Genomic DNA, 22579 nt, shown 5'->3' on the forward strand with positions numbered 1-22579 from the left:
ATCGTGATTTATCACCCGATCGCGTCGTCGCGCGCGATAAATTATCATGTTTTGGCATCGGGAAATTAGTTTTGGAAAATGATTATGGCTGGAATATGTATAGGGTTGGCCTTCGTTTATGCTAGACCATAAATGGGTGCGTTAAAAACTCACTAATGTATGGTACATCGCGATATTAAATAGGAGGCATTTTTCATCGAATTATATAACGTGATATATTTTATCTGAAGGCAAATTTTTATCGGGCTGGAGATTTTTTTATGAAATGATACATCGCGGTATTTTATCGGTAGGCGATTTTTATGGGTAGGATATTTGTATCGGATGATATATATCGTGATATTATTTAATGGATATCGGATGATATTTATCGTGATTTTTTTGTTCTCGATATTTTTATCGATTTTCGTCCGAGATTTAATGACGTTTTATGATAATTGTTCCTTAAAAATGGTCAATTACTCGCAAGAAAGTCCCCGGGAACGAACCTATTTCGCCAAAATATTTCGAAGGAAATCCGTGACGCGCCATTTCTAAACTAGAATGCGCCGCGGTTTTTTTAAATAACCCATCGTCGTTGATTGCTATATTTGCGTAAGAAATATAATTAAGCTTCTCCTCGTTTTCAATAATATTTTCGGTGAGATCTCGTACGTGCGTCACTACGGGAATAATAGCCAAAAATAAATATCGGTCTTCATTTCAAATCAACAAAGGAGCGTTTGTTTCACTGTAATGTGCCATTTCTCGGATTATTTACGCTTGTTTTTACAAACGAGACAAGAGATTGACACCATACAGGAGAGGAAAAGGAAATGAAAAATTGCTTTATATTGCTCCAGAAGATGAGATTTTTGAAGCAGCTTATATGCCAAAACTTCTCTGGATGACGAGAAGGATTTAAACAACTTTGAAGAGCTCCTAAAAACCTCATCTCTCTTCAAATCATTTGTGAGTAAATTGACTGTTATCCGCTCCACATCATCCATCAAATTAACCCTTCTATTTTCCCTTCTTGTGCCATATGTTAAAGTTAAAATTTATTTTGGTTTCCTTTCTCACAGGTTTAACATCGTAGACAAATTGCAGTTGATCATAGTGATGGAGTTTTCAGCCCATGAGACCAGAAATATGTGTACAAATGAATTTGCTCGCTGCATCAATTGGGATGGAGAGCTTGGAAAAATTATGTTCAACAAACCCTACATCAATAAGGCTATTTGCAGTTATTATCATTTTTTCTATTTAATGTATCATCAAAATTAGAAACTTTCAGCTTCTTGGTGTTATTTTTTCCTTTGTTTGCAGTCCCATGATAGAAGAATTTCCCTCAGGGTAAAGTAATTAAGAAGAAGGCAAAGATTCAGCGGTGGTTCAACAAAATTGCTTAAGCAACTAGAGGCAACTGAAGGGAAAGAAAATGCTACAGAATCAACCGTTATGGCCAATGTAGATGATTTTTCTCGATTTGTATTTGAAGAGGGAGAAAAGGAACATTAAAAGGAAAATTAAAAACAAATCCTGAGGAATTTCTTCTTGTAAAATCTATCTGTTTTTGTTGTAATAAATCCTAATAAAGGTTGACTTTCATATCTGAAGTGGTTAATTTATCCCTAAATGATAATCTAAATACAGAAATTATAGTATGAATTGTCATTAGAAGAACAAATAGGTTTGGTCACAAATAGTCAAAGTGTGGTCAAAATGAGGTCAAAATGATAGGTAGTCATTTAAGGTCATATTGACATCATCATGAGTCACGAAGGATGTCATTTCAAGGGACCATTTTGAGGTCACCGTGACTACCAAGCCAAGATGATGTCATAATGACTTTTCATTCAAGAGAAAAGAAGCATTGCCATATATGGCGAAAAAAGCTGATACGACGAAGTTTCCCGGAAGTGGCGTTGCAGTGCAATAATATCAGATACTTATCTGATTCTCCTCTTATGAAGCAGTTAAAATCCAGGCATCACGCTCTTATCTTTGCTATTCTACGACGAACCGTTAACGATTGAACACCCGCCCTTAGGCAAATATTGATTCAAGGCAGGATTTTGAGAGTTATCTATTGGAGACCATTTCAGCAATTATATCATTACTGTTTGCCTATGATACAGTATCTATTTTGGTTATAGAATTTCCAGGGTCATTTTCTCAGCCGCAAAATGTCTAATTCGTGTGGTATCCTGATAACGGCCGTAGCTCTTCTATCGTCATTCACCGGTAAGCTAAAAGCGACTTGCGACCAGGAACAGAAGTCATTTATCAGTGGAAAAATGGTTTTTCACATTCAGGTGACATTGAATGCTAAAACAATAAACCAACTTTTCAGATCCTGCCATTGGACATCCACGGAATCATGACGTCGGTAATAACACACATATCAACGCGTTTAATTATCAGGTGAGTAAATTTATCCGTATTTAAAAGCACTTCAAAATAAATAGCGACGTCTCCAAAGTTAATGTTTACCCCCACTTTTCTATTCTGTGGCTCATATATTGTCCGAATGATTCAGCCAATAACGAACCTTTCCGATGTAGTAATTCAAACTTCTGGTCAGTGTAATAGGAGTGGAAGAGGAGAACATTAGGGCGTGGTCTCATGTTATGCATCATTATTTTTTGTTTGAAGATTTTCGCTGCTTCTTTCTCCCTCCTCGCGGTCGCTGAACATTATGCCTCCAGCCAGGGGAGGTCTGACCAGGTCGCCGAGGACCCCGAGATTATGGGGCCCCCGCAACGCTAGCGTCCATCGTGAAGCGTATGTGAAAGGTGCAATAAAAATAAGGCTCAGATTACTCGACAAGGACGTATCCTGGGGGGGATTAAACCTGGGGGGAAGGGGGCAAGCTATGGTCGATCAAAAAGAAACATTTTAGCGTTGAAAAGGTGAATGAAACCAACATTTTAAGGAAATTATAACAGCCCTTTATTAGTTTTTTAAAATTATGTGCTTGAAAAAAATATTTTAGTCTCATTTCCAAGTAGGCTTCCGCGGAGATTATGATGATATCTGGTGATTTTTCCGGGTATTCTTCCGCGTTTATCCGTTTTGTAGGACATTATTTCGCCAACGTTCCAGTTGGCGAAATATTGTCCTACAAAATGAAACCCGGAAGAATACCCGGAAAAATCACCAGATATCATTTTAGTCTCATGTCTTATACTAATATCATTTTTCATGGGTTTAGAGAATATTTTTGAAAATTTCGTTTCAATCCAGTCTTGATTTTCCTTAAAGACTTTTGCGATCGTTGCTTCTTCTAGAGGGAGGTGGGCAGGTGCCTCCTCCTGCCAGTAGCGGATACAGAAAAAAACTCAAGGTGCAAAAGATATCTTGAGTCACCTTTACTTTTATCGTAATGAAAATTTATCAAGTCACATGCAACGTTTAAAAAAGTTTTATTTAAACTAACTATACAAGTATACAAGACAACGATATCCGATGGCATAAAAAACTTACAATAGGGTAGTTTCCTTCATCAAAGAAAACGAAAGGCATTGATTGCGATTCGTTACCCACCATTACTGTATTCATAATATACAAATTATTTCGTTTTAGAAATACCGGTTTAGACGAATGGCTATGGTCCATTTTTATCCTCATTTGAAAAGGGCCAGATTGGCGCCCATGCGATGCCACTCCACGTGACGTCACAGGGACCTAGTTTCTATACGAGAGGATAGGAGTTATACATCGTCTGAGGTTACCAATGCAAGCATGAGGCGCAGAGCTCAGGGAAACATGTCTTAATAATCACCTATTAAAACTGGCTAAGGTCGGAAAGTTTTCTTCATTTTATAAGGTATTAATGATCCTTATTTATGCCAAGTGCTACCAGCTAGCATGGTACTCTGCTACCTGCTAGCATCCTACGTTGTGTCAGCGCTCAGAGACACGCCCCAAGGTCACCTCACTTGCGGCAGCGGGAACCAGAACGACATCACACGGAGATTTCCCAGCATTCATACTTACCCGTCGCGTTTTCGCGCGCTTGAAAATATTCACTTTTCATTTAATCGCGAAAAATAGATATCGTCATCTAAAAATCTAAAAGCGTGAAATACGTACTCCAGGAGTAATAATCTTTTGATTTAGGCAATAAAAAAATAATAGGAAACCACCCAATTGTAGAAGGACAGATGGAAGGGAAGAAGGGTAAGGAACAGTCCACAATGAGTTACATAGGACAGGTCATGGGCGTACCCAGAATCAAAACTGGCGGAGGGGGGGGGGGGGGCAAAACTAGCCGTGATCGTTCTAGTTGTAACTTGAATTCAATTGATTCGGCTTTTACTTTGTGAAAATCCATGTTGAAATGAAAATACACAACCTTGGTAACTTTTCACTGGAAAATTATTTATTGGTACGACGCGTTTCGACGCTGAGGCGTACTTGAGAATGACGCCTCAGCGTGGAAACGCGTCGTACCAATAAATAATTATCCAGTGAAAAGTTAACAAGGTTGTGTATTTTCATTTCAAGTTGTAACTTCTTTGCACAGAAAAGGATAATGAAACCAAAATTTTAAGGAAATGATGACAGCTATTTATTTATTAGTTTTTATAATCATTTTCTTGAAAAAATAATGATTTTTATTTTATTTCCATGTCTAATGATAATATCATTTTTCTTCGAAAGGAAAATTTGTTCATAACTATTTTTTTGAACTAAATTTCTTTTCGCCTTCTTCTTCATGGGCGTACCCAGCGGGGGGGCAGGGTGGACAGTTGCCCCCTGACCTCCGCTGGGTACGCCCATGGGACAGGTTATAAAGGATTTCAGAGATAATAGGTAAACACGTCACTGCAAAAAGGCTACTGGATAGCAGAGCGGAATGGAGAGCAGCGTCAAAGCAATTTCAGGATTGTTGACTTATGCTGATGACACTGCGAAGTCGATTTATTCTGGCAATGACTCACCGGCTCTTATTGCCAGCGGTTCATTTGATAGTCGCTCAATAAAATAAATACCTCACGCTTCACTCCACAATTCCACACCCATTCCAATCGTAAAAAATTGAATTTTTGAGGAAATTCTATAGTTCACAGTGATTTAATCGCGAAATAGATAATTTTTTACCGATGACTCATCGGCATTGATTATATAATTATCAGCAATTCTGTCGAATGTTGCCCAATATGATAAATCTCACATCTTTTATTCTTCTCCTGTATGAAAATTGTGTCAAATTAACGACTTCCATTTTGTGACGTAGGTAAGTCAAGAGAGCGGGGATGTGTTAGGGTTCCAAACACCCGAAATGCTTAGCGCGCAATTAACCAGAAATTAGATTAGGGGAAGCTATGGTAGTGTGCGGGTCGCCAATATTTACATTACGTTGACAATGCACACGCCTTGAAAATAATGCATTTCATTAGCATACGTTTCCTTTTCATAATGATTAAGGATAATCACATCGTTGTTTATTGGTATAAATTATGAAATTTAAATATTTAGTAAAATAGAGTGTCAGAGGACCAGGGATGCCAACTTACAAAAAATTATTGGGGGGGCCCAAACCGGGGATCTTGCCCCGGGAAATTTTATAAGTAATGAGTTTTAGGTTTTTTTAAGCATTTTAGAAGATTAGTATGATCAACATTAGAACCCTGATAACTCGAATCTCAATATCTGGACACTCCGGGGAAAATCGACAAGCGTGACACATTTTTTCCTCACACCCATAACGAATTTTCGAGGGGGCTCTGGCCCCCTCAGGCCCTATGGAGTCGGCGCCACTGCAGGGGACAGATTCCCCTGGTCTAGAACTCATTTCAAATATCTTTGCGACTGAGCGAGAGATAGGCCAAAGTTTTTTTGTGAGGTGAGGGCGAAGGGCACGTGACTTCCTGAAAACCAAACAAAATGCGATAGGCGGAGCCAAGCCTACAGGAAATTCAGTCGCGTTTAGACCTCCGTGAGTAAGTTAGCTGTGTTGCCAAGTAGGAAGAGGGTTTTTGACGCAGTTTTTCGTTTCCATCAAGAAGGTTGTAAATATCTGGAGGGTGCACTACTGGTTTCGAGCGCGGAGCGAAGTGCGGCCGGAATGGGTAGGACAGGAAGTAGGGTAGGAAAATGAACTCTAGACCAGGGGCATCTACCCTCTTCAGTGGCGCCGTGCTTGGGTAGGACAAGCCACGCCCACTTTGACCAAAACATTGACAACCCCATAAGAGCCCATGTTTACCATTTGGTGAAGTTTTTGATCATAACTTGTTAATACATAAAAATAAACTATGGAACGCACATTGTATACCTTTTTTTCTTACTTCATTGTTAGGCTTCGCGAAGTTATGGCTCTAACATCTTTTCCCAGGGAAAAGTTACTATCAATCACCACGGTTACGTTCTACAACAAGCTCAGCGGAAAATAAATTTTACGAGCAAGGGCGTACCCAGGATCATAACTAGGGGGGAGGGGCAAGCCATGGTCTAGGGGAGGGCAATCCTTGGTCTAGGGGGGGGGGGGGGAAACCAAGTTGTGACATTAGTTTATGAGATTATTTCATTGAAAAAAGTATAGTTTTATTTTAGTTACATATCTTATACTAATACATACCATTTTTCTTGGGTTTAAAGAAAATTTGTTGAATGTTTTCATTTCAATTCAGTACTGATTTTGCTTAAAGACTTGTCCGATTTTTGCTTCTAGGGGGGGGGGAAGCTGGCTCCCCCTCCCCCTTGCTGGGTACGCCCATGTTTACGAGAGTACCCAGACGGCACAGCATCCTCCGTATCTAATTCGTATGCAGATAGTATCCATTGACAAAAAGCGACGGAGCGGTAGTCAATGGATACTATCTGCATACGAATTAGATACGGAGGATTCTGTGCCGTCTGGGTAAACTAGTCATTTACCTGCACTTATACAGGTATTGAATTTTATTATAGCCAACAGAAATTGACAAATATAGTAACTTAGTATATTTATATAATATTTAAGCTTATAAAATTTATTAATGCATTTTGATTCTATTATCAATTTAGAGATATTTTTTCTTTAAACTGCATTGAAATCTGAAAAAACTTTTAAAATAACCATTGTGAAAAACCCTTTCCAAAAAGAACCAGGTTCTCTTTTATCTTCTGACGCATTTATTATATTTATTTTTATATAACGTTTTTACACTTATCGTTAGTATGTTATAAATAAAGCAACTAATGAAAACATAGAATTTTATAATGGCATAAACATAAGTTCCAGTAGGTAGTCTTTTTATTGCACCTTACATATATATGTTTCACGATAGACCGAAGCATTGTGGGGAGCCGACCTAATCAGACCGCCCCTACTTGTAACAGTATTTTTAATGATAGTAATATAATAAAATGTTTGCTTAGTAAAAAGACAATGTAAACAGCGGTGTATCCAGAGGGATATAGGGATCCAGATACAGTGATGCCCCAGGTTACACTAGTTAAAATGATAATTTTGTTCGGACCCCCACTACTGGTAGGAGGCTACCCAATAGACCACCACCTAGATCCCTATCCTGGATCCACTGCTGACTGCATGCTACCCAGATAGCACAGAATCCTCCGTATCTAATTCGTATGCAGATAGTATCCATTGACAAATATGGACGGAGCGGTAGTCAATGGATACTATCTGCATACAAATTAGATGCGGAGGATTCTGTGCCGTCTGGGTAGGGAGGTTTGAAAAATCATTATTTTTCGGGATCAAATTTGCTCTGTACTGAAAAGTTGTGTGCTGATATAAGGGTATCTGATCTGAAATAGTATAAAATCAGATTATAATAGCCACTGCTGCCTGAGCCCTAAAATTTACAAAGCTGTGAAAGTTCAGGCATAATTCAGAGACAAACACTTGCGGAAAAGAATTAATGCTAATTTAGGACATTTTTGCGTAAGGATAAAACCTCAGAGCTCAGAGAAATTTTTGAGTCTAATACACTTTACTTGTTTTTATTGATATTAATAATAGAATAGTGTAAGGATAAGCCGTAAAACTCACCATTTTGAACCATTTATCTTAAAATTCTGCAATTTATCAATCTCGCACCAACCGCTTATCCTGGTCGGTATTCCATACCCCCACACACCCTGGTATTTGTTGTACCTAAACCCCCCCCCCCAGTCTTAAATATTGTTGTATCTTTTCTTTAACCTCAAGTTTGAGAAGATTGTTTGCCTGTCAGACCTTTGTGCCCCCCAGAAAAGATTCCCAGATCTGCCCTCATTGTGTTCACAGGATGTTTTTTGTCTCCACACGTACAGACACACTTAATGATGAATGTTGTGGAGCGGGATATAAGCAGATCTCACGCGCAGTATGTGGAACTAGTTTTTTTTATTGTTCGCAGTAACTTATGTAGTTATACCATCATCATACCTGCCTAAAAATTCTGCCATGTGACCATGAATTCCAAGTTTCTCATTTCTCTGGGTTCTGTCCAACCCAAGCAATGCCGAATGGCTTGTTAGTTCGTAATAAATTATAGATGTATGTAGGTATTTGATTCTTATTTCAGAATATTGAATGAATGAATTTCAAGATCACCTTTTCCACTATATGGCTTACAAGCATTATTCTTGTTCATTTTTGACAGCTTTCACTGTATGAAGAGGATATCTTCATATGTGGAGCTGCGATGTTAAGCGACGAATGGGCTATAACAACAGCCCACTGCACACAAGTGTGAGTATACTTAATGAATCCTAAAACAAACACATTTGTATTAGAAGTTTAGGGGAATAATTACTCAAATGCTAACGACATCATGATGTTTACATAATGATTACACTTCGAAATCCAGGAAACCTATTGTACCTGGTGAAAATGGTAAAAGTCCAGAATTTTTAGTTAAAAACGATTTGAACTTAGCCCCTTCTTCGCAACATATGCTTTTAATTAAGCCTGGAGAATTCAAGTGCTCATCAAATCATTGGTATTCTACGTAATTCATTGTTGTATCCATTACCACATTGTGTTTTTCACTTGGGTGTATCTTCATAATTAAGCTTCAAAGTCTAATCTGTATATCAAAGTTGATTCAATGTAAATCTTCATTTGATGGCAATATCAGAGTATTTATTACAGCACACCAGAGATTTTTGACCTTGAAAATAAAGAAAATCAAATTGGAATTCACCGACCCCAAAAAATAAATTAATTACAGTTTCTGTCTTCAAATAATTCAGAAGACCTATGACAGGACACTTAGTGAGAGAATATTAAAGATTTTGAAGCATTTTCTTTGCGCACAAAAAATCGAATTTTTAGCTTTTTTTGCATTTTCAAATCAAAATTTTGGCAATAAAATTAAAAATGAAGAAAAACAATCCTGTATCAGGCCCATGCTGGGCCGCTGGTACACTGGGATATATCCTAGTGTGCCCTCCAGTCTGGAAATCTTTGGTGCCCTCCTGTTCCCATACTGACAAATTTTACAGTCATAATACCAACATTGAGCAGTTATTTTGATTTCAATAATGTCTCATTTAACCGTACAATTAAAAATGCCTTTAGTACACAAAATAATAATTTAAATTAATATAATTCAGTCATGTAAGATTCAATTCAATCTCAAGAGGGCAAGGTTTAAAATTTCATAATTTATTTCTTATATTCCACACCCCCAGACCCCGGTAGTCCTCCCCCTGCATAGTGCTGGTGCCCTCTGGCCATGGTCATCCTCCGCCCTAAGAAAGGGTTCAGCACGGGCCTGCCCTGTATGTGCAGTGAATGGATTTTTATTTACATCAATTTAACATTTGGATTAAATAAGTAACTTCCCATTTTCAAAGAACCAAACATTGCTCCCTGCCAATATTGAAAAATTAGCACCCATGGACTTTAACACAGCAAAGTGATCAAAAATCCAAGTTATTATTATCTTTTGTAGAGCCAATTACTTCATGATTATATTGAATCGTGTTCCTCTTTTCTTTTCACTCTCTTAAAAAGTGTTGTAATTACGAGAGAGTTAGTGAACACAAGTTAAAAGAATGAAAATCCTGAAGTTCATTCTTAGTAACGCTATCATCTCGTTTAAAATTTGCTTACGTAAAGAACAAAACAAAGAAGTACATTGGAGACTGTGACAAAATGTTTATTTTCAAAAGCGATTATCAATATAACCACTTTACAATTGATTCCTTCTGTGAGGACGATCATTAATGGGTGGGAGGGTTGGGCTTAATTGCCAAGTAGTGGCCCTAAGGGCCTAAGGTCTCGCTAAACTGGGTCTCGGCCAGGGCCTGAATGCATTTGACCACTACTACCTCCGCTGCTACTTTCCTTAGCCCATGTCAGCTATAGCCGATGTCCGCTCATTTGCGTTGAAAAATCCTCGCCAGCTGTACCAAGCAATTATCAAGTCGTGTTATAGCAAAAACCATGTTAAGAATTGATACTTGTAGTTTCTAACAGTTTTTCTCACTCTGGCATTAATTCTCCCATTTTAGGATTCTTTGTTTTAAAATGTAAAAATAATTGGAAAGTAACGCATATTTTTTCTTTATGGGAACTTAGGAAGAACAGGAAAGAATTGAACCTAAGACTTGGAATCTCCATTGGTGAAGGAGAGGCATATCCTGTTGTTACGGTTATCACTCATCCCCTTTTCGATGACCATAGCCTTGACTTCGACTATGCATTACTACAGGTAAGTAGCATCAAGTTTTTGGAGCCATATAGCGTTAACCATCTGATCTTGAGTGTGAGAACCCTTACCCAGTGAGAAATGGGTGGGGGAATCCACGTGGAACCCACGTGGATACCACGTGTTTTTGGTCGTGGAATCAACGTGGAACCCACGTGGAAATTTGGTGGAAAAATTAAAACAGCAGTAGGTGCTGTCCTAAAACCATTAAAACCTCAACCACTCTATATCTAAACCTTCTATATATGTGTCTACGATTTTTCATGTTCTCTCATGGCTGCCTTTCCACGAATTATATAAAAATAGAATGTGCAATACATTTTCACATAACTAGCGTGGTTTCAGGATGATAAATGACGAAATGTCACCAGAGAGTTAAGTTTCACAAATTAGAAATTCTGTTTAACATTTTATGATAATCACCACAAATCCACTTGAAATCAACGTGGATTCCACGTGGGTCCAACCACTCAATATCCACCACCACCAAATATCCACCACTCAACGTGGATTCCACGTGGGTTCCACGTGGATTCCACCACCCATTTATCACTGGGTAGGCCATGGTAATGTTTTTGAATGGCCTGTGTGGCGGGCGTTCGAACCGCAGCGCGCCACTGCCGGAAGGCAGCACCGCCTGGAGGGAGACAGGCGGAAGGCTTTTGGCGCCGGCAGGGTAACGGGACCCTGAGGATTTGGCGCCCTGGCACGAGGAGTAGCGTCCCGACAGCTTGAGGAGAGAGACCTGCCGATCCCGCGACGGTGATTTTCAATCCGCGAGCATCCATGTGAAACAATTGCACATGCGCATGTAATTTTATCCCGAAAATAAACGGGTTAATTCCTAAATTATAGAGGTCGTAGTTATTTTGCCGCCTGTCGAGATAACCCTTAAAGACTTCTAAAGCCTGCATGGTGAGTGTAGGGAAAATGTTTTTCAACGCTTGACCAGATTTTCTTACCACTGGCAGTCTTTCTTTAAGATTTTATTGCCATCCTTCCCGAGGTTACTTGAACTCGGCCAAACCTAAAGGCAGTGGATAAGAAACCCTAGGGCTGGCTCGCAGGTTACACTTCTGGGGGCAGGGTCTGGAAGCGTTAGCTTATCACCTCTGCGCCTCAGAAGGGGGAGGACTGGAAGGAAAAAGGAAGGAGGCACCACCGGGATAGGAGCCCGACAACGCCACCTGGGAGGGGATAGGGAAGGAAGGGGAGGGAGGAATCCCGCACCGTCACAAAGGGGGGTGGGTCCTACCATCAGCGAAACCAGGCAGAGACATGAATCTGCCAGCGATTTTAGAGGATTTTCCTATGAGGAAGAAAAATCCATCGATCAAATTGCTAAAACCTAGAGGCAGAGAGCACAAAGGCGTCTTTTAAGGATTGGGCACCCTCATCATGGGGAGGGCTACTCAGATTATCCCTTCTCCGAGAGAGAGATTTCAATGAATCCTTGCATTTCAGAGGAATTTATTTATCTTGCTGTTGACTATTAGCCGGGGAAACTTATTTGAACACATTGATCTCTCTTTCTTATACTATCGGTGGTGGGTCCTCCGTCCATGCGTAATTACCAAGAACATATTACATTCATGGTCTGTCATCAGCGGGTAGGGTAGGCAGTCCTGGATTATGGGGTCCACTACCTGCTTGGCACATTTCTGGGGTTGACGGAAAAATATATTCCCCGCTCATGTTGTGCACACAGTGGCAGAAATATTTTGACACTCCCGGAGCTAAAGGGTTAACATCCCAAGCGGCAGACGATATCCACCGGATATCACAATAAGGTTGATACATTCAAAACATGTTGCGATTACACAATGCATATTTTTACAATGTTACATAGATATCCTATTTGTAACATCCACAACAAGCTGTAAAAATAACATACCATAGATATCCAAGTTGTAATATCCATGCCGATGGCCACTGTTGGACGTCACTGCAACGTTGTTTGGCAGGTCCTTTGCATATTTGACAGACATCCATACAATGTTAATTGGATTAACATGGATATTGAACGGATGTCATATGTAAACGCCAACAATGTTGTCTCGAATCTGCAGGGATATCAATTGCAGCTTGGGATGTTTATCTAATCCATATGACTTATCAATTACATAGCGAAAGTGTGCTTGCTATTTGGGGATTACCAGGCAGAAGGGGAATTTAAATTAGTGCTTTTGATCCTATATTGATTGAATAGGTAATTCTTCAGTGGCTAATTCACCTTATTTTTCCTGCCATTGCCTGAATGTTTAGTCTACACCTCTTCAATACATTCCTCAATCTTCCTATAAATCTCCAAACTATAACATATAACATTCTCCCTTTAAATTTCCAAACTTTGCAATATAGTATACATATTTGAACTCACAAGGAATATGATTGTAAAGTTATGTGCACAGTGCATTATACTATCTCAAATATAAATTTTGGATTCTCAGCCATAATTATGTATATTTTATTTGGGTGAGATGTTTTCAAAGTCAGCATCAAGAATGGCAATTACATTGTGTACCTACTTAAATGTGCAGTGGGTAACAAGTACGCTTTTAGTGCCTGACTGGGGGCAATATTTATTCTCTTCGCACATGCAAGTTTTCAATCGCAATGTTCAGTATCCTATTAATCAATAGGAAAATTAATTTTCAGGTGAAAAAGCCCTTCATACATCCCAAAAATCAGAAGTTGAATCATGTTTCTTTGGCTAGTAGAATGGTTGACAGCACATGGGCTTATGTATCCGGCTGGGGAACAACCAAGGTAAGTTGGATCTTTTAGAATTCCTGCGTATCTGATCAGTGATACACAATATGTATGAAGAGACTTTTTTTGGCTGTTCTATGGCTCAATTATGACTCTACCTCAAGCTCCTACCATACTAGCACAAATTTAGCCTTATCCCTAAACACAAGGATAACATACGATAGATAAGAAACCAATGTGGACAGAGAGATAAGTACATATGAAGATTCCATGCTGTATTTGGGGTTAAATTGGAGATGAAAGTCCTCATTTTTGGAGAAACACCTATCCTTACACCGTAATGACTGGTTGGTGGTGGCTGCTTCGCGTATAATCGCCGAGCTCTCAGGCGAGATTCATGAGAACTACGTGAAAAAATGATAAAACATAAATTTGATTTCGACAGTGAAAGATTCATTGCATTTTCTCTGAGTTTTGGAGGGAGGGGGTTAAACCTCCAAAACCCCCCCTCAGTGCACCACTGGAGGGTAGATCCTACCATCCGTGGAGGGTAGATGAAGGGTAGGGCAACCCTCAATGGAGACTAAACAAAGTTTAGGACTACTCTCGTATGGTATGGTATGGTATTTGGATGAGCCAACCAACTGAGGTCATTTGTGCCATAAGGGAAGGATAAGGAGGGAAGGGAGGATAGAAACCTGGTGTTGGAATTAGCCTGCTCTTAACGAAAGGCTCCAAGGGGACCACGGCTTAACATCCTGTCCAACAGACGGAGTCTTGCACTTGAAATGTCCTCCAGATAACATTCAAGCAGGAATCGGGCAATCTCTGAAAATTCTCTGCCACTGCCGGGATTTGAACCCAAGCCCACGGGGTGGGAAGCCTACACTCTAGCCACCACACCAACCCCTAGGACTACCCTAAACGGAGAGTAGATGAAGGGTTGGGCTACTTTCAACAGAGGGTAGATGAAGGGTAAGGTTACCTCAATGAAGGGTAGATACAGTCGGATCCGGATTTAACGTCTTCGCATTTAACGTTTTTCCGCATTTAGCGTTTATTTTTTTGGGTCCCGATTCATTCCCTATTAGGACAATGTAAAAATTATCCGTATTTAGTGTTTCCGCATTTTGCGTTTTTCCGCATTTATGGTCGTAAAAATTTGTCCCGCTCAAAATGTTTTTGCCCGATTTAACGTTTTTTCATGACGGTTCATCCAAATCTTCGAATTTATGCTCATCAACAAGAACAGTCTCATGAAAGTTTACCAAGAGTCGATAGAATCTACCGGGGAACGCTTCTTCAACTGCTTTCTTCCGCGAGCGCAGCGCTGCGACCTTCAACTCGCAAGCTGGGTGATTTGTCTTCTCGTAATGTTTCGCTCCCCTTCTGATCCAAACACCAGGCACTTTTTGTATCAGATCCGATCTAATGGAGCAAAGTCATCCCTTAATAACCTCGAACTACCTTATCCTTCACTTCTTGAACTTGACTTCGATGATACGTGACGACTGATGACACGAGTTATCCTCCGAGGGCCGCTACAATAATGGTTTTCTCGTTATGTTTTCAATTGATGGCTTATGCCCCTTTCAACTCTACTACCTACGGGCAGTCGATTATGAGCCCAATATTTTTTCAGTCGGCTACTTTCTCTTTTCAAAAGAGGAGGCCCAATATCATTTGCGCAGTTCGCTAGAAGATTCTTTCTATAATCCATTCCAAGGTCAGTTTCCACGGAGGAACAGCGAAAGAACCGAGGAAGTGTTTCCCCTGTCGTGATCGTGAGTGATAGCATTCTTTCCCTACGGAACAACATTATTTTACATCGTAATTTAGATATCCCGGAGCCAATTTACCGACATGCGGCTGGTTGATATCGATGTCGATTCAAAAATATCTATATGGTGCTAATTAAAGTCAAAAGATAATGACAATCGGAGTTTTGACGAACTATCACGGTCCATGACTCTAAATAAATCGCTCATGCTGGAAAAAAATCACCGCATACTCACGGTAGAATAGATGAGCGCGGAAAAATACGAAAATCCGGCAGGTATCCCTTGGTGGTTGAATTCGACATCATAACCCTGACGAAATTGCCAAACTCCAGAGGCACTGACAATTTTTCGGATGAAATCCAGTTCTGTTGAAGATTAAACCTTTTCACTTAACAGAGTTTAGCTAATCGTCATTCAAGGTCCAACCAAATTTTATTAAAAGCTGCCGAGAAACAAGGCGAGTCGGAGTCAAGGTAATCAGCGCGCCGCGTAAGCAACTTCTCCCGGCTCCATTCGACCTGCATAAGGCTGCGGATATATGACAACGAATCTGGTGTTATCATCGTGTTAAATCACCATCGACTTGTACGCATACTAGAAATAAGATTCTACTTTTTTGGATGACCTCGAAATCCAAAATGTGTGCATAGGAGGCTTTTTAAAGGCTCATAAATCCCTTGTTTCGCCGAGGCAACAGAAAACGTTAAGTTGGCAAAATTCCAGAAAACCTCCGTTTTAGCATGTATTAAACGAGGTCAAGATAAGGAAAAAATAATAATTATGCATAATTAAGTAAAATTGCTTTTGGATAGAGGTTGAATGCAAAAGCGGATCCAGGATAGGGACAATGGGGGGCATAGATATAGAAAACCTCCGGTAGTTGAGAATTCGGGATTAGCGATCTTCTGCTGCCCCTTTATTTCACTCATTCCTCATGATTTTTCGAGTACCTACTTACACCTTTTCTTATTATATTAGAAATGCTATAGTCACCTACAGGCCACTTTTATAGAAAAAATTCTAAATTTCATCGAGATCACTGAAATATGCATAAAAATGGAATCACTAATGCACACAATAATAATCCGTGTGGGAATGGTTTTAAGTTGATGTTTATTAGAATTTTCTTAAAATATTTCATTAAAACAATTGTCATCCTCTCATTACTTATTTTTACTACCCATTTTTTTAGCCGATTCCTGAAAAGTATTATCCAACCTTCACAGGGCAGAGAACATTTCATTAAAGAATTTTTTGCTGCATTCAGCACCTTTTAGGTACTTGAAATAATATTTTTTATTCATAAAAAGCCATTCCAATCATTACAGACCCTAAAACCTGAAAAAAATGGCAAGTCCTCATTTAGTGTTTGTCCGCATTTAGTGTTTTAAATTTTGTCCCCCCTGAAAAACCTTAAATCAGGATTCTACTGTATATGGTAAGCGAAGGAGGCCTCAGGAAGGGTAGGACTATGCTCAATGGAGAGTAAACAAAGGGTACACCTACCCTCAATAGAGGATAGACAAAGGGTAGGGCTTCCCTCTATGGAGGGTAGATGTATGGTGAGCAAAGGAGTTCCCAGGGAAGGTAGAGGAAAGGTAGTGCTACCCTTCCCTCACCCTTAATGAAGGGTAGATGAATGGTAAGCAAAGGATTTCCCAGCAAGGGTAATGCTGCCCTTCCCTTAACCTCCATGGAGTGTAGAGCATGGGTTGACGGAGGGTAACTACCCACCATGGAGGGTACTACCCTTCCTTTATCCTACATCTACCCACCATGGAGGAATTCACATATTTATATCAGGGTTTCATGCTTAGATAATAACTATAATCTATTTTCATTTTACATATTATCAATATTCCAATTATATATTTGAATGGTATTTATTCTTTTTCATGCCTGCTTTACCTAGGATGGAGAGGAAATACCAGCAAAACATTTGAGGCACGCAAATGTAACTGTTTACCCACATGAAAGTTGTAAAGGACAACATAACGGAATTAAAAAGCGCATGATATGTGCTTCTGACCCAATACATCCAAAGAGATCATGTGTGGTGAGTTAATAAATTTTTTATTGGCAAATGCAATTTTTTGTACATAGATATAGGACAATATGCATATGATTGCTCCACCTATAATTCATTCATTCTTGGCGGAGACTGTACGGACTATCAATAATGCAAATCTTTGTGAACCAAACCAATGTCATACAACCTTACCACACTGTATGACCTTACCACAAAAGGGGGGTGATGTAAGATGAGGGCTCTTGGTACCTACTCCCGCATTTTGAGGGTACGGCCTTTGTAGGGTCCCAAAACTATTACTTTGCGAACCCGCGACCATCATAAAAGGGGATGAGCAAGGAAACGAATATTTTCAGCCTTCGTTCGTCTGTGCAGGAAAATCTCATGCACAGACAGCGTGCACATACATCACCATCTGAAGTCTGTGAAAAAATCTCTCTCTTATGGAGGTTCCTAGATTCTCGCTTGTAGAGGCTTTCGAGAGTAAAAATGACTGGACCTAGCAATTTGTCTCATTTGTTGAGGTTTTCACTCATCAAGTCCTCGCTTATAGACGTATATGACTGTATATATGTTATCAAGTAGTATATGACCATACATACATATATGGATATGATCATACTATGAGATGGAGTATCCCTGAATGCCATGAACAATCCCTCCTGCACGATTCACAAAACTAATTCAGTGATTGGTACTTGATTTTTTAATATTATTTTTCATTCTTATTTAATTTAAATAGGAGTCCCTGCCCACTCCCTTATGAATGCCAGTGATCTAAAATATGTATATGGGACTTTTAGCTTACACTTGTTGTTCCAGCTGTTACCTAAAAATTATATGTATGTGCCAACCTACATATATTATTAATATATTAAATAATTAATTAAAAAGGATATATGTACACGATTAATTGAAAAGGATATATAAATACTTGGAAATAACTTTAAGAGGATAAATATACATAATATTGTCCAGATTAAGAGTTATTACTACACTTCTGGAAGGGCTACAATTACACCCATGTCTCGTATAGCGCAATTTCGATTAGCGCAATTTCGATATAGCGCAAATTCGTTCCTCGAGGAAACATTGCAACGCAGTGTAGCCTAATCAAAAATCTTAAACGCTCTCGTGATAAAACGTGAACTTGCGCTAAGTACACACGAAATTTCTATCAATTTACGCATATTAATATTATTTCTTGCCTCAAATCTTCTTTTTTGTTTATATATTAATCGAAATTCATTGCTGCGCAATTTCCAAAAGTATTACTCGTCATTGGGTCTAGATAGCCGGCCTACCGAAGATTTATCTCGTCTCCTTAACAGAATGATAATAAATAATTTAGATCGTTAATTAAGCGTGGGGCTAGTGGAAATGAGTTTTTTTTTCAGCAATACGGTTTGAGACGTATTTTTGCCGTCGTAGGTTACCGGGCGATTGACTTCCAGGTAGAGAGTCTACGCTAAAGCCTTCAAGGTCATCGGTATTCACGGGGGAGAAATGGAGCAGTGACCGAGTTGCGCATGAATAGCATCAACACATAAAAGGGTCCGCTATAGAGTCTTAAACACAATGGCTTCGTTCCCTCCCCGCAGTCATAGCCCTTCTGCGTCTCAGGAATACAGTTCAGCAGAAGAAGGTGATATAGATAGAGCCATACAGAGTAAAAACCAAGAGAATATGGCAAAAAATAGGAATGCGTGTAGAAAAATCAAGAATTTATCAAGAAAAACCATTAACCTAGAAGAGGACTTGAGAGAGGTCAATTGCTTTGAAAATGGAGAGCGTCAAAGCGATATTGCGCGGAAGTTTAAACTCACGATGCCATATTCTGAATAAAGACGAAGCTAAAATATCAGTGACCTCAGCCGCACCAACTTCAACCAAGCGGTCTACACATACGGAAAGTTCATGGTGAATCAGTACAAAAAGACGAGAGTGGTAATCGCTCCGAGACATTAAGTGAAAGATCCGGTTCGTTCCAGAATTTAAACGGCAAGCAGGTATTTTCAGTGCGGCGATATCAGGTGAATCTGCAAGTGTTGATAGCGCAGCCACCGCAACATTTTCTGATGAACTCCAAGCTGTTATTGAAAGTGGCTCCTTTCCCCCTCAACTAGTTTTTAGTGTTGATGAGACGATATTATTTTGGAAAAGAATGCATTCTCGTTCATTCATTTTCAGGGAAGGAAAACCTGGGTCATGTTTCAAGGCATTTAAAGACTGTTTCACGTAGCTGCTAATGACTCGGAGGACTTCAAATTAAAATGATTTATCATTCATAAACTCCGCTAGCTATGAAATGGCATTTAAAGTAGCATTTTCCTGTCATTTCGATGAGCTACAAAAGGGCCTGGGTGACACAACAGTTGTTTTTAGACTAGTTTTAAAAATCGTCAACTGCCGGCAACGCATTACGATCCCCTGAGATAGCAGATGTTAGCCCACCCGCACGACAGGATGGAATTTCGAAAGCACGTAAGAATTTTTTTTAACGTGAATAAAAGTCTTTGAATGCGTGAATACTATCTTTAAAGATGTTTTAAACTATAAATATTTATAGAAATAATGTTTTCTAAGGCTTTTTATGGGAATATAGATGTTTTAGAGGAAATTCAATACCCAAGACCTATGCTACCAGGAACGCATCCCTATCTTCCCTATGTTAAAACGCTCTCGTATAACGCAAATTCGTATAGCGCAAAGACCCCAAGGAACGCATCCCTTGCGCTATACGAGACATGGGTGTACAAGGATGAGTAACCTAAAATAATGGCTATCTGTGCTCAGATATCTCTATCTCTTGCATTTTCCGTGATGACATGATAATTTTCAAATATGGATATTTAACGCAGAAATATTTTAATATCTAAAATGATTTTTTTCTTTTTCTCAGGGTGATACTGGAGGCCCCCTTGTACACAAGGGAAAGCTAATAGGGATGGTGTCTTGGGGTCAACACTGCCAAAACTCGGATGACACTGTAGTTTACGCAGCCATTGCACCAATCCATAAATGGATAAGAAAACATCTGAATATCTAATGAAAGATGCACACTCCTTTGTAAATTTTTATCCTTTTTTCCTGGATGTGAAGTAGATGAAATATATACGTAAATTTATGTGGGGCAAAAGCCGATATATATATAATCGGCCCGTGGCACTAAGAGGGTTAAATAAGGATACTCAATACATATTTCTCTCTCTCTGATCAACACGTTGCATACAGCATTGTTTAAATCCCTCATGCACCTCCTTTCTGGCAGGTATTTAAACTGGAACACTTTAACGTGCACTCCTCTTTTTTGTTTCATAATTTTTAAAATCATTTTTAATGGAATTTTTTTGTAGTTGCACAGGTATGATGTTAGCAATCCATTTATATGTGATGCAAATTGGAGAAAGTAGCAACTATGATGACAACTTTTTAAACAAAAAAATATGTGTGGCATCCTAAAAGTGTAAAACTTACGAAAAAATTACATTATTAACGATTGTTGTCCATTTCATGGGAAAAAACATAGATAATTAAATGAAATTGTCAAAATAAAAGGAGTCAACAGTAAAAACGAGAATTCTTGCCATCCGTCCTGGTTCCGGTAAAATGCATTAATGATGGGATTTTATTGATCTGTATGTAACATGACACTGTCCATTTTTTTTTTTCAACTTGTACTAAAATTTGTGAGACTGATTATTTATTTTTTCATAATATTTATTTTCACTGTGAACAAATTTTTATGAACTTAAATGGTTGACAATACAAATTTTCGTGATACATTTTGTATTTTGTGGTTTTTGCTCAACTTTCCATTGCTTGTTGGCATAATTGGAATTTTTGTACAATTGAATTCCTTTTTCAGACTTTACTACCATATGCAAACCCTGAAAACAGAAACAGAAACTCTTTCAGTGACATATAAGTCCATAAAGCTATTTCTTCATTAAATTTATGAAAACAAACTATGTAGTTATATTGACGCATAGGCTGCCATCACTTTGCGAAAATTGCAAAAGAATTAACATATGAATGACTTAATTTTGAATGTAAAGTGATGCATGTACCTAACAATATGTTATTGAACCTCATGTTCCCTGTTCATAAACCCTAAAAGTGCCAACATTCACCTTTCCTTGGCATGTCAATTTTCCTTGATTATAAAATTATTTAACTGATATGATTTTTTAAATAGTTTATTTAATATGTACTAAAGAAGAGAATTTTTCTGCACTCAGATAAATTGTCAGTATATAATGAGGAATGTTAATGGTTTTGACATTTTTATAAACGTCTGCATTTCTGTGTGAAATAGCCTTGCAATTTCCTGCTTAAATTAGGCTACTGTGAATGGCTCAGAGGGTTTAGTTTTGTCTGACACAATATTTTTTGTGGAGAAGAATCATATTTATGAAGAAATCTCTGGGAAACTAAAGCCTCTGTAACCCACCAGAACGGATGTAATTGATCCTCATCCCCCTTGTAACTTAATCCTAAACTGCCTTGGAACTGTTTGTGTCAGCCAATACCTATGTTCTCAAGATCCTTCACCCCTTCCTACTCCAACACCTTCTCTATCATTTGAGCCATCACCATTTTGATTGTTACGTAATAGAAATGTTTTTGCTCATAACATTGAGTCCAATAGAGGTATCCTATGTGTTGCTTCATACCATGATTTTGATTCATGGTGCAGTTCATGTTGGTCCCAAATTTATTGCAAAAAGGATAGTTTATTTGGGCTTTTATTTATTGGATTTCAATTCTCATGAAAAATAATACTGGTTTATATTTGGTGGATACTGGAGTTGATATGTATATAAAACATGTTTGGTCAGTATTTTCATGTAAATAATGATGGAAAATCTAATTATAATCTGGTATGTAAAGTGCTTTCATGGCTTCATAGCTTTGCAAGGAGCCTTTCAAACATAATAAAGCTTGAATTACATAAAATAATTACTGCCATGCTCTTACATCTATTTCACCTCTTTTTTGAATGCATACATTTTATCTAATAGTAAATAATTCTCCATAGTCCATTAGAAAGCCTCTAACAAATAGTCCTTCGGAAATGAAACAGAAAGCAGTAGGAGAGCAACATTATTTGAAATAATTCTAATTTTTTGGGAAAGAAATAGGAAAGGAATCGGATGGCAAAATAGACACATTTACTCCTCAAAATACATAATTCTAGGTCCAATGGAAAGGGATCAGAAAGCAATTGAGTAGGGACTAGCCACAACACAAGCCAACTGGAAAGCATCGGAAGCCAATTGAAAAGCAAATTTGCTTTCCCTATCCTGCCCTTGATCCTGTGAAAAGAAACGGCAGGCAAAAATTTTCACCTGGGTAAGGAAACATTAGGTGGGTAGTCGCTACAAGGGAAAATTTTCAGGAAGATGAAGTAAAGCCAG

The 22579-nt window shown here is 38.7% G+C and overlaps 1 protein-coding gene and 1 long non-coding RNA gene across 3 annotated transcripts; both read left to right on the forward strand.

The window, feature by feature from the left end:
- Positions 1–767: 767 nt before the first annotated feature.
- On the forward strand, positions 768–1592 carry LOC124169654. The gene is made up of 3 exons (XR_006867185.1): positions 768–951; positions 1065–1225; positions 1309–1592. It is a non-coding gene; the product is annotated as an uncharacterized LOC124169654 (long non-coding RNA).
- Positions 1593–1973: 381 nt separating this feature from the next.
- LOC124169647 (trypsin-7-like) lies at positions 1974–20303 on the forward strand. Of its 2 annotated transcripts, XM_046548301.1 has the most exons (8): positions 1974–2049; positions 2139–2226; positions 2336–2406; positions 8583–8671; positions 10508–10640; positions 13296–13406; positions 17043–17186; positions 20062–20303. In XM_046548301.1, exons 2-8 carry the CDS (start codon positions 2169–2171, stop codon positions 20206–20208), a joined length of 753 nt encoding a protein of 250 aa, XP_046404257.1. In that variant the 5' UTR covers positions 1974–2049; positions 2139–2168; the 3' UTR covers positions 20209–20303. The 2 variants fall into 2 exon arrangements, with proteins under 2 accessions (XP_046404257.1, XP_046404256.1); XM_046548300.1 differs by having other exon boundaries at positions 1980–2226.
- The last annotated feature ends 2276 nt before the right edge of the window (positions 20304–22579 follow it).

Source organism: Ischnura elegans, chromosome 12, assembly GCF_921293095.1.
Source record: "Ischnura elegans chromosome 12, ioIscEleg1.1, whole genome shotgun sequence".
NCBI classification, from domain to species: domain Eukaryota; kingdom Metazoa; phylum Arthropoda; class Insecta; order Odonata; family Coenagrionidae; genus Ischnura; species Ischnura elegans.